Source organism: Macaca thibetana, chromosome 12, assembly GCF_024542745.1.
Source record: "Macaca thibetana thibetana isolate TM-01 chromosome 12, ASM2454274v1, whole genome shotgun sequence".
Taxonomy (NCBI): domain Eukaryota; kingdom Metazoa; phylum Chordata; class Mammalia; order Primates; family Cercopithecidae; genus Macaca; species Macaca thibetana.
In genome coordinates this window covers 12,306,342-12,318,528 of record NC_065589.1, presented here as the reverse complement: position 1 = coordinate 12,318,528, position 12,187 = coordinate 12,306,342, and the positions used below count along the sequence as shown (strand labels likewise).

At 45.9% G+C, this 12,187-nt stretch overlaps 1 protein-coding gene across 1 annotated transcript in view; it reads left to right on the top strand.

Annotated features, from left to right (window-relative positions):
• SP140 (SP140 nuclear body protein) overlaps positions 1-11,903 on the top strand; it is a 95,540-nt gene extending 83,637 nt beyond the window's left edge. Inside the window, exons 25-29 of the mRNA XM_050751203.1 lie at positions 8,617-8,732; positions 9,435-9,543; positions 9,846-9,923; positions 10,143-10,286; positions 11,281-11,903. Of these exons, the coding sequence (XP_050607160.1) occupies positions 8,617-8,732; positions 9,435-9,543; positions 9,846-9,923; positions 10,143-10,286; positions 11,281-11,379 (546 nt within the window). The 3' untranslated portion in view covers positions 11,380-11,903. The remainder of the gene's footprint in view (positions 1-8,616; positions 8,733-9,434; positions 9,544-9,845; positions 9,924-10,142; positions 10,287-11,280) is intronic.
• Positions 11,904-12,187: the final 284 nt, after the last annotated feature.

Below are 12,187 nucleotides of genomic sequence, written 5' to 3'. Positions count from 1 at the left end.
CATCTGACAAAGGGCTAATATCCAGAACCTACAAAGAACTCAAACAAATTTACAAGAAAAAAACAACCCCATCAAAAAGTGGGCAAAGGATATGAACAGACATTTCTCAAAAGAAAACATTTATACAGCCAACAGACACAGGAAAAAATGCTCATCATCACTGGCCATCAGAGAAATGCAAATCAAAACCACAATGAGATACCATCTCACACCAGTTAGAATGGCAATCATTAAAAAGTCAGGAAACAACAGGTGCTGGAGAGGATGTGGAGAAATAGGAACACTTTTACACTGTTGGTAGGATTGTAAACTAGTTCAACCATTATGGAAAACAGTATGGCGATTCCTCAAGGATCTAGAACTAGATGTACCATATGACCCAGCCATCCCATTACTGGGTATATACCCAAAGGATTATAAATCATGCTGCTATAAAGACACATGCACACATATGTTTATTGCGGCACTATTCACAATAGCAAAGACTTGGAATCAACCCAAATGTCCATCAGTGACAGACTGGATTAAGAAAATGTGGCATATATACACCATGGAATACTATGCAGCCATAAAAAAGGATGAGTTTGTGTCCTTTGTAGGGACATGGATGCAGCTGGAAACCATCATTCTTAGCAAACTATCACAAGAACAGAAAACCAAACACCGCATGTTCTCACTCACAGGTGGGAACTGAACAATGAGATCACTTGGACTCGGGAAGGGGAACATCACACACTGGGGCCTATCATGGGGAGGGGGGAGGGGGGAGGGATTGCATTGGGAGTTATACCTGATGTAAATGATGAGTTTATGGGTGCTGACGAGTTGATGGGTGCAGCACACCAACATGGCACAAATATACATATGTAGCAAACCTGCACTTTATGCACATGTACCCTAGAATTTAAAGTATAATAATAATAATAAATAAATAAATAAATAAGTGAAAAAAAAGGAAAAAAAAAAAAAAAAAACAATTACTATTAGACCTAAGAAGTGAGATAGATGGCAACAGAATGATACTGGGGGACTTCAGTACTCTGCTGACAGCACTAGACAGGTCATCAAGATAGATAGTCAACCAAGAAAGAATGGGCTTAAACTGTACACTAGAACAAGTGAACTTAACAGATATTTACAGAACATTCTACCCAACAACTGCAGAATATACATCCTTTTCATCAGTACGTGGAACATTCTCCAAGATAGACCATATGATAGGCCACATAACAAGTCTCAACAAATTTAAGAAAATTGAAATTATAGCAAGTACTCTCTCAGACCACAGTGGAATAAAATTGGAAATCAGCTCCAAAAGGAACCCCCAAAACCATGCATGTACAAGGAAATTAAATAATCTTCTCCTGAATGATCACTGGGTCCACAATGAAATCAAGATGGAAATGAAAAAATCCTTTGAACTGAACGATAATAGTGACACAACCTATCAAAACCTCCAGGATACAGAAAAAGCAAAGCTAAGAGGAAAGTTCATAGCATTGAATGCCTACATCAAAAAGTCTGAAATAGCACAAATAGACAATCTAAGTTCACACCTGAAGCAACTAGAGAAAGAAGAACAAACCAAACCCAAACCCAGCAGAAGAAAAGACATAACAAAGATCAGAGAAGAACTAAATGAAATTGAAACCAAAAAAAAAAATACCAAAGATATATGAAACAAAAAGCTGGTTCTTTGAAAAGATAAACAAAATTGATACACTATTAGAAAGATTAACTAAGAAAAGACTAGAGAAGATCCAAATAAGCCCAATTAGAAACAAAATGGGAGATATTACAACCAATACCACAGAAATACAGAAGATCACTTAAGGCTACTACGAACACCTTTATGTGCACAAACTAGAAAACCTAGAGGAGATGGATAAGTTCCTGGAAATATACCACCCTCCTAGATTAAAGCAGGCAAAAATAGAAACTCTGAAGAGACCAGTAACAAGCAGTGAGATTGAAATGGTAATTAAAAAATTGCCAATACTAGAAAGGCCAGGACGAGATGAATTCACAACTGAATTCTATCAGACCTTCAAAGGAGATTTGATACCAATCCTACTGAAACTATTCCAAAAGATAGAGAAAGAGGGCATCCTCCCTAAATCATTCTATGAAGCCAGTGTCACCCTAATACCAAAACCAGGAAAGGACATAACAAGCAAAGGAAACTACAGAACAATATTCCTGATGAACATAGACGCAAAAATCCTCAACATAATATGACCTAACTGAATCTAGCAGCCTATCAGAAAAGATAATCCACCATGATCAAGTGGGCTTCATACCAGGGATGCAGGGATGGTTTAACATACTCATGTCAGTAAATGTGATACACCACATAATCAGAATTAAAAACAAAAATTGTATGACCATCTCAATAAAGACAGCAAAAGCATTTGACAAAATCCAGCACCCTCTTGTGATTAAAACCCTCCACAAAATTGGTATAGAGGGGACATACCTTAAGGTAATAAAAGCCATCTATGACAAACCCATAGCCAACATAATACTGAAATGGGAAAAGTTGAAAGCATTCCCTCTGAGACCTGGAACAAGACAAGGATGCCCACTTTCACCACTTCTGTTCTACATGATACTGGAAGTCCTAGCCAGAGCAATCAGACAAGAGAAGGAAATAAAGGGCATACAAATCAGTGAAGAGGAAGTCAAACTGTTGCTGGTCGCCAATGTGATCGTATACCTAGAAAACCCTAAGGACTCATCCAAAAACCTCCTACATATGATAAATGAATTCAGTAAAGCATCAGGATACAAAATCAATGTACACAAATCAGTAGCACTGTTACGCACTAACAGCGACCAAGCTGAGAATCAAATCAAGAATTCAACCCCTTTTACACTAGCTGCAAAAAAATAAAATACTTACGAATATACCTAACCACGGAGATGAAAGACCTCTACAAGGAAAACTACAAAACACTGCTGAAAGAAATCACAGATGACACAAACAAATGGAAACATGTCCTATGCTCATGGATGGGTAGAGTCAATATTGTGAAAATGATCATACTGCCAATAGCAATCTAGAAATTCAATGCAATTCCCATCAAAATACCATGATCATTTTTCACAGAACTAGAAAAAACAATTCTAAAATTCATATAGAACCAAAAAAGAGCTCATGTAGCCAAAGCAAGACTAAGCACAAAGAACAAACCTGGAGGCATCACATTATCTGACTTCAAACTATACTACAAGGCTATAGTCACCAAAACAGCATAGTCTGGATGTGAGAATATACCAGTACACATAGACCAATGGAACAGAAGAGAGAACTGAGAAATAAAGTAAAATATTTACAGCCAGCTAACCTTTGACAAAGCAAACAAAAGCATAAAGAGGGGAAAGGACACCCCATTCAACCAATAGAGCTGGCATAATTCGCAAGCCACATTTAGAAGACTGAAACTGGATCCTCATCTCTCACCTTATACAAAAATCAACTAAAGATGGATCAAAGACTTAAATCTAAGACCTGAAACCATACAAATTCTAGAAAATAACATTGGAAAAACTCTTCTAGACATTGGCTTAGGAAAGCGTTCAGGACCAAAAACGCAAAAGCAAATGCAAGAAAAACAAAGATAAATAGATGAGACTTAATTAAACTAAAAAGCTTCCATACAGAAAAAGAAATAATCAACAGAATAAACAGACAACCCACAGAGTGGGAGAAAATATTTGCAAACTATGCATCCGACGGAGGACTAATATCCAGAATCTACAAGGAACTCAAAGCAGTCAACAAGAAAAAATCAAATAATCCCATCAAAAAGTGGGCTAAGGACATGAATAGACAATTCTCAAAAGAAGATAGAGAAATGGCCAAACAACATGAAAAAATGCTCAACATCACTAATGATCAGGGAAATGCAAATCAAACCCGCAATGCAATACCACCTTACTCCTACAAGAATGGCCATAATTAAAAAATCAAAAACAATAGGTGTTGGCATGGATGTAGTGAAAACAGAACACTTTTACACGTCTGGTGGGAATGTAAACTAGTACAGCCACTACGGAAACAGTACAGAGGTTCCTTAAAGAAGTATGAGTAGATCTACCGTTTGATCCAGCAGTCCCTCTACTGATGGCAGTGGCGGGCAGTCTGAAGTGGCTGCTGCCATGAAGCTGGCTGCAGTGAGGTGCAGGCACAGGCCATGGGTCCTCCCGTTCAGACACAGAGGCAGGTGATCCCCAGAGCCATTCGCCCTTGGAGCCCACCTCTGGGAGTCGCTGCAATGGGGCTAGGCCCAGCTGCCCATAGGGAGTGGTCAGGCAGGGAGGGGTGAGCAGAGAGAGGCCCCAAGGCGGAGCTGGGCCAGTGGTGGTTTGGCACTTGCACAGGTAGTGTGGAGGTCGGCCCCCAATGCAGAGCAGTGGCCATGCTTCAGGGGCCAGGGTGGGAAGTGGAAGTGGTGCCCACTTCCAGGACCCAGCCAGCAACGCGGCCCCCACACCCACTCTGCCCTCAGTGCCAGGTTCCTGCCCCTCACAGAAGGCTAAACGAAGGGCCGCCAGAGGCTGTGTCCCTAGGATCTGCCCCGAGTTAGAGTGACCGCTGTGACTGGTGCTTTCAGCAGCCAAGACGGGAGGCAATCCGCTCCTGGAGGTTTCCCCCTGGCAGGGTCACGAGCCAGGAGAGGGGGTGCCCCAAGTCGTCCCTGACCCTTGGGTCACAGGAGGAACTTGAGGCAACATCACCCCTGCCCCAGACCCTGGCCTGGGACTGGCAAGGGCGGGAGCCCCCAACCCAGGCTGCAAGGAGGTAGACAGGGCAGCAGGAATGGCTGCAGGAGCAGCAGTGGCGGCAGTGGATCTCCTGTGCCCTGAGGCAGCTCACTGTGTCACCCTCACCCCTCACATGGCCAGCAGGACCTGCTCCCAAGCCCAGAGCCTCTATCACAGCCTGGACCTCTCTCCCCGCTGCGTCCTAGGAACCTGCAAGCACCTGGCCAAAGGTGCAGCCAGGACTCACAGAACTGGCCCCTGAGTGTCAGGTTCCTTTGCGTGAGGTTGGCTGGGCACTGTGCCACCTGCACCTCATCCACAACTGCTGCAGGAGACACAGAGAGGGGGCATGGCTGAGGCTGCCACACTGCAGAGCCAGGGACAAGCAGGAGCCCTGCCTCCCGAATTGGCAGGGCAGGAGCTTGCCAGGCACAACTGCAGGTGCCCAGGTCACGGCTGTAGGCCTGGGCCTCCCAGTGCTCTTGGGGGCCCAGGAGGCCATCCTCCTTCTGCCATGGCAGGCTAGGGTGTGTCTGCTTCTGCTGCCTGACCTCTCCCTGCTCCCGGCACCCGCTGCAATCTTGGAGCGGGGTTGGGGCTGAGCCCAGGTGTGGTTGCAGCCCAGTCAGGTGTGTACATGCTTGGGGCAGAGCTGACACACCAGGCCCCTGCCGCCTGCACCCCTCTGGATTTTGAGTGCTGACAAGCATAGGAGAGAGGCCAAGAATGGGCTGGGGCCAGCTCAGCACTGGCCTGCAAGTGCCCCTTGGGGCAAAGGGCCTGGGCACCATGGGTGGCGGGGGAAGGCAGACAGGCTCCTGGGTGGGAAGGGGCAGGTTCCTGGTGAGGCACCACCTTCAGGCAAGGGAGGGCCTGAAGGCTGGGAACTGGGCTGCCAATCCTGTGGACCAGAGTGGGAACTTGCAATGCCTTTCAAAGGTCTGCTCATGGTCACCTATGGACCAATCAGCATACACTTCCCTCTGAAGCTCATAAAAGCTCTAGACTCAGTCAGACTTGGAGAGAACATCCTGGACACCCAGCAGCAGAGAGGAGCTTTGCACTTCAGGGACTACCTGCCAGCAGAGAGAAGTCACCTACCCCAGGACCTCCTCCTTTCTGCTGAGGGCCGAACACTCATCAGGAAACCCTGGCTGCAGAAAGAAGCTACCCACAGTGGGTCTCTGAGCTGTTCTACTGCTCAGTAAAGCTCCTCTTCGTCTTGCTCACCCTCCACTTGTCTGTGTCCCTCGTTCTTCCTGGTCGCAGGACAAAAGAACTTGGGATCTGCTGAATGGCGAGGCTAAAGAGCTGTAACACAAACAGGGCTGAAACATGCCCCTTGATTACCACGTTGTGGGTGAAGAGGAGAGAAGAGCTGCAGCCATTTGGGGACACCAGACCTGGAAGCTCCCTGAGCCAGGGCTGTGACTCCCTTTTGAAGGCTCTGTGGTTCCTGGCATCTTCAAGCTTCCAGGTGCCACCACATTCCATGGTGCCAGCCATGGAAGCTGCTTGCAGTGTGCCTGGTCCAGACACAGCCTCGCAGAGAGCCAGTGCTCATGCCAGCACCTGGAGTTGTCTGCCCTTATGCAACAGCAGGGCATGTCTGACTGTGTGCAGTGGCTGGCCCCCCTGCTTGCTCACACACCCCTCCCTGCTCCATGCCTGACCTGCCCCATGGCAGGCCCTTGGTAGGTGTGGGATCCAGGCCAGTAGCCTGAACCAAGTGCAGCCTGCCAGGCCAAGTGGGTGGAAGCAGCCCAGTGGGCCCAAGCAAAACTCAGGCAAAGGCGCCACTGGCTACAGAGGTTTCTAGCAAGAAAAAGCAATACCCCAAGGATTCTGTAACACTACTGGGTATCTACCTAGCAGAAAAAAACTCATTATATGAAAAAGACACTTGCACATGGATGTTTATACACACACACACACACACACACACACACACACACACACACCATGGAATACTACTCAGGTATAAAAAGGAATGCAATAATGACATTCACATCAACCTGGATGGAGTTGGAGACCATTATTCTAAGTGAAATAACTCAGGAATGGAAAACCAAACAACGTATGTTCTCACCTATAAGTTGGAGCTAAGCTATGAGGATGCAAAGACATAAGGATGATACAACGGGCCTTGGGGACTGAGAGGGAAGGGTGGAAGGAGGGTGAGGGGTAAAAGACTACACATTGGGTACAGTGTACACTGTTCTTGTGATGAGTGCACCAAAATCTCAAAAACCACCACTAAAAAAATTATCCATGTAACCAAAAACCACCTGTTCCCCCAAAACTATTGAAATAATAGTTTTTTTTTAAAAGATTAAGGATTTGACATATTTAAACGTTTGGTACTTCATTCCCACCCTAGGGTTTTGGAGATGGCAGAACACACAACATCTGACACTGGACAGATGAGATTGACAGCAGTTTATGAGTCACATTTACTCAGTAGCCCGGTGGGGGAGGGCAGGCATCCCACACCACACAGGGCCACATGGGGGCTGCGCTCAGGAACAGAGGAAACAGTCAGTGGCTGTGGAGGGTGGGCTGTCCCCTGCTTCCAGAGGGAGAGTGTGATTGACTGGCTTGAATAATTCCATGGTTGGCAGGGAATTGAAATCAGCTATTCAAAAATAAGCAGAAGGTGCAAGCCGTCCTCTTGATCAGAAGTGTTAGTAGGAAACCTTACCTGCAGGAGCAGAGGCGGGGGAGAACTTGTAGATAGACCATTCTAGGCCCTCCCAGTGTTACCAGATGTCCAGGCTGCACATAATATTGAACTCTAATTTTAGTCCTCACAGCACTTTTCCCTTGAACGACAAAGGGCTCAGTCACAGACCGGTTCTTTGTCATGAATACACATGCATTTGTCTACAATACAGCCTCTACGTATTGGTCTCTATATTTGCTCTATAAATTCTGTTGGTTTTTAATGACTGGGATTTGCTCCACAACACATGAATGCAAATACTATCATATTTTAACTTCCCCAAATCAAATTAAATCTGGCTGAAGGTCTCATATATTGAGACTGGTGGGAAATAGAGAATTAGTTGATTTCCCATTCTTTTTATAGAACAAAGCACCAGCTCTTTTATGGGCCCAGGAAATGAGGAGAGGGCCTCCATCTTCAACACTGTATGGTGCTGTTACCACTGTCCTTGGCCATTGGAGATGGCACCTTCGCACCTTACAATTCAGGTTAGCTAAGTCATGGGAGATCATCTGCCAGGCTCCCAGAGCCGAAGAGCTCTGTGCTCCCTGTGGTCCACATGGTCATCTGTACCCACAGTCCTTCCCCCTCAGAGGTCGGCGTAGAGCCCTCCAGGCGCAAAACCTACAGTCTAGGAACCCCTAACTAGGCCCTCTCTTCAACTCATGGGGAACTTATGGCCAAGAATATGGCATGTGATGATATCTCAGAAGCTTATTCTCTCATATGTAATTCTCTGAGTCTCCTTTTCACCAGTTGATTTGTGGTATAGGCAAATGGATTTAACACTTTATTTGAAAACCTGGTTTTATCTGCAGCATAATACAATTATTCAGATTCCTATAAAATCACCATCTTGCTTTGTTGCTAGTCTTTCTGCATTACAAACTCTGGTTTTATAAGGAAAACGTTTTTATTCTGACACATACCCCTGCCTCCTGAACTTCACTGCAGACCAGGATTTGCTCTGAAATCTCCCTGCCATGCTTTTCCTTCATATCCCAGGGAGAAGCATACGCCTGTCCACACAGACTCACACAAGGCAGTGTGTTCTAGATGCCCAGAGGGGTGGCCTTCCTGAATCTTGCAGTTCCCAGTGACGTGGACGTTGTTTTACCTTCTAGATGAGAAACTTGGATGAGTGTGAGGTGTGCCGGGACGGAGGGGAGCTGTTCTGTTGTGACACTTGTTCAAGAGTCTTCCATGAGGACTGTCACATCGCGCCTGTGGAAACTGAGAGGTGAGTGACATGCAGGCGCCTCTCCTTCCTCCTTTAAGGGACCTTCCGCCTGCCATGCGCGCTCTCCAGCAGAGCGCCCACTTGTGTCTAGATGGGGAAGGAGCAGGTTCGTCGGGTACTGGGACCCAGCAGTGTGTTCAGAGAGCAGCAGGAGACGCTGGCAGCAGGAGGTTCATGTTCTCTGTGCTCTCAGGGACCCGCCTCTGATATGCTGAGGCCAGTGCTGGGGACCCTTTGCCTACATACTGGCCTTGTCCTTTCCTTCAAGTTTTGCAGCAGGGTGGGTTGGAGACAAGAAGCACCAGTTGTTTATATTTTGTGCTTATTCATGCAAGACAGGAAGCACAGTCTCATTGGGCTGATGGAGGCCCGAGGTCCCTGGAGCTGAAAGCCCAGTTTCTGAAACTCAGGCCTGGCAGGCAGGGCTGCTTGTGCTCCCAGCAGCTCAGACAGGAAAAGGAGAGTCCACACTCATGGTGGCACCACCTTCCGAGAGGATTCCTGCCTGCTGCTACCACTGATGCGAGGGAAAGGCCAATGGCTGGAGATCCCATGTGTGAATCCTGCATACTCTGGGAGGTATTCTCCTCCCTCCCATGGCTGAGGCCATTGGCCATTCCTGAAGGAAGACAGTGGCAGCCACAGGAACGGTGGCCGTTTCCAGGGTCCCTGCCCTCTGCTCACCCATGTCCAATCTCTCAGGACCCCGTGGAGTTGCATCTTCTGCAGGATGAAGGAGTCTTCAGGAAGCCAACAGTGTTGTCAGGAATCTGAGGTCCTGGAGAGGCAGATGTGTCCGCAGGAACAGTTGGTAAGTCAGATGCAAACCCCAAGCCTTCTCCTTTCCCCTCACACGTGAGCACCATGAACAAGCGCAGGGTCAGGGGAATTCACAAAAGGAGCCTGCTCTTCCGAGCCACACTTCAATCGCACTGATAGAACACCCCAATTTGTTTGCACAAAAAATAACTCAGCCATGACATGTCTGTTTCCAAGAGCCACACATGTTAGAGAAACTTGTGGAAGAAGGGTGTGAGTCGTGTGCTCCATCTCATGCCATGTGGGCTCATTCTCTCCAAGCTGCTTTTCATTTACAGCCTCTTTCTTTTGCAGAAATGTGAGTTCCTCCTCTTGAAAGTCTATTGCTGTTCTGAGAGCTCCTTTTTTGCCAAGATTCCATACTATTATTATGTAAGTAAAAACAGCAACCCATGATTACAGGCTGCCATGACATTACCTGACCCTGAAATGGGCCCTCGTGAGATTTGTGATCTTAATCCCATGGGGCAAGAGCACACGCCGTCTTTACAACCTTCACCTTGTTGTATTTCTGCTGGATTTTATGGGAATCCACAGAAAGCAGACATTGAACTATACTGGTAGATTTTCTGTTGTTTTTTTTGTCACCAGATTAGAGGGACGTGTCAAGGCCTGAAGGAGCCCATGTGGTTGGATAAAATCAAGAAAAGGCTGAATGAGCACAGTTACCCCCAAGTGGAGGGGTTTGTACAAGACATGCGCCTCATCTTCCAGAACCACAGGGCCTCTTACAAGGTAGGTGGCTCTTCCTGCTTCCATTTCATTTCTTTCCATCCTTCCCCTCATTTTCTGGTGCCTAGAAAAATTTAGTTTCCCTCATCCTGTAATAAGCTTGCACAAGCAAGGGTTCTGGAAGTGATTGATTGTTTTCAGTTCAGAACTTAAGCTCTTCTTAGCAAAGAAACAGTGAGTCAAAAGGTGTCCCTGCAACCAGAACCCCAGGTCCTTGAGAGCTCCTCCCCTACCTGCCCCAGAGGAGACAGGAGCTCAGAGAGAGCAATTGAGTCCTGCCTGCTGCAGCATATAAAGAGAAGAGAATTTCATCTTAAAGTGATATTGTGCTTCTTATCTGCCCCCAATCCCAGAAATCCCAAACTCCAGATTCCTTTACATGTGAAGAGACCGTATGGTTAACACGGATTAGCAGCAAGGAGTAGAAGTGACAGAGAAAGGAACAGATTAGCAATCTTACCTTATACCCTTCCACTATCTGAATTGTTGAAAGAGCATAGATTACTTTTCTAACCCACTGAAATAAGCAACCAAAGCCAATAAATAAATATCCCAACTGTAGAAATGATTTCACTTTTCTGCCCTGTTAATAAGAAAGGATCATGCTGGTGAGAAACAGAAGTTACTGTTAGTTGCATGAGTTTTCAAGTTTAACCTGGTTAATGTAACTTAGGGTGTTTAAGATAAGAGTTCTACTTAACAATAGTGTATTTCACACTTCAACATTGTTCAGAGAGTAAATTTCAAATGTACTCACTGAAACAAAATGATAACTATTTGAGGTGATGAATATGTTAATTAGTTTGATTTAATTATTCCACATAGCAGTCATAAATCACAACATTACTTTGTACTCCAAAATATATACCATTATAAATTGTGGACTTATAGTCCTTTTTTTTGTTTTAAAGACTAGAGTCCTGATCATTCTCAGTTGAAAGTTGTCTGACGACGCTAATGATGAGAAGCATTGTTTTTGTCTTTATTATTTTTTCAGTACAAGGATTTTGGCCAAATGGGACTTAGACTGGAGGCTGAGTTTGAGAAGAATTTCAAGGAAGTGTTTGCTATTCAGGAAACAAATGGGAACAATTGACTGGATTAGTGGATGCTGAAGGCATTCAGCAAATAACACCCCAAAATATGCCACTGGTTTACCACTTACAAAAAATAAGGTCACTTGAGCACAGCACATGCAGAGAGGGGCTTTTCTCTGAGCCTCCCTCATCTGCCCAAAGACAAATCCTCAAAAGGAAATTCAATCATCATGAATCACAACCCTGAGTATCTCATCAGTCAGGGAAGAGTAAGTGCGATCACAGGGGAGGATATTGGAGTTGACACCATCCCATACAGACTCTCACCTCTCCTCCTGAGGGCTGCTCCAGACAACATTTATTACCTGGAAGACCTTTTATCTGAAAACCAGCCAAGCTTTATTCAGGAGACTCTTCTTCCCTTCACTCTCCCACTTCCGTGGCCACCTCCATGTAGAAGCCCCAAGCCCCCGTTCTTTTTCATAGCTCAGGATGGTGTATGGTGTATGAGACTCTTCTTGGAGTCTCATATTTTGTGAGTCTCCTATGCATAAATATATTATTAAAAAAATTTTCTTCCTGTTAATCTGCTTTTGTCAATTTAATTCATTCGTAGCTCAGCCAAAGAATCTAGCAGGGTAGAGGAAAGCCATCTTTCGCTCCCTTGCAAAGCTGTTGGCATCCTGGCACCATCTCCTCTTCTGGCCAGGTCTTTTCATCCCCAGCTGCTGAGTGGCGGCTGCTAATGCCAGCAGTCCCCAGAATATCACCCTGGGTCAAGTGGAACCAGCTTTGCCTGGAAGTGACACCCCATGGTCTGAGGTCGTCCCCCTTGCCTCAAAGCAGGACCAAGGATGTGGTGTGCGG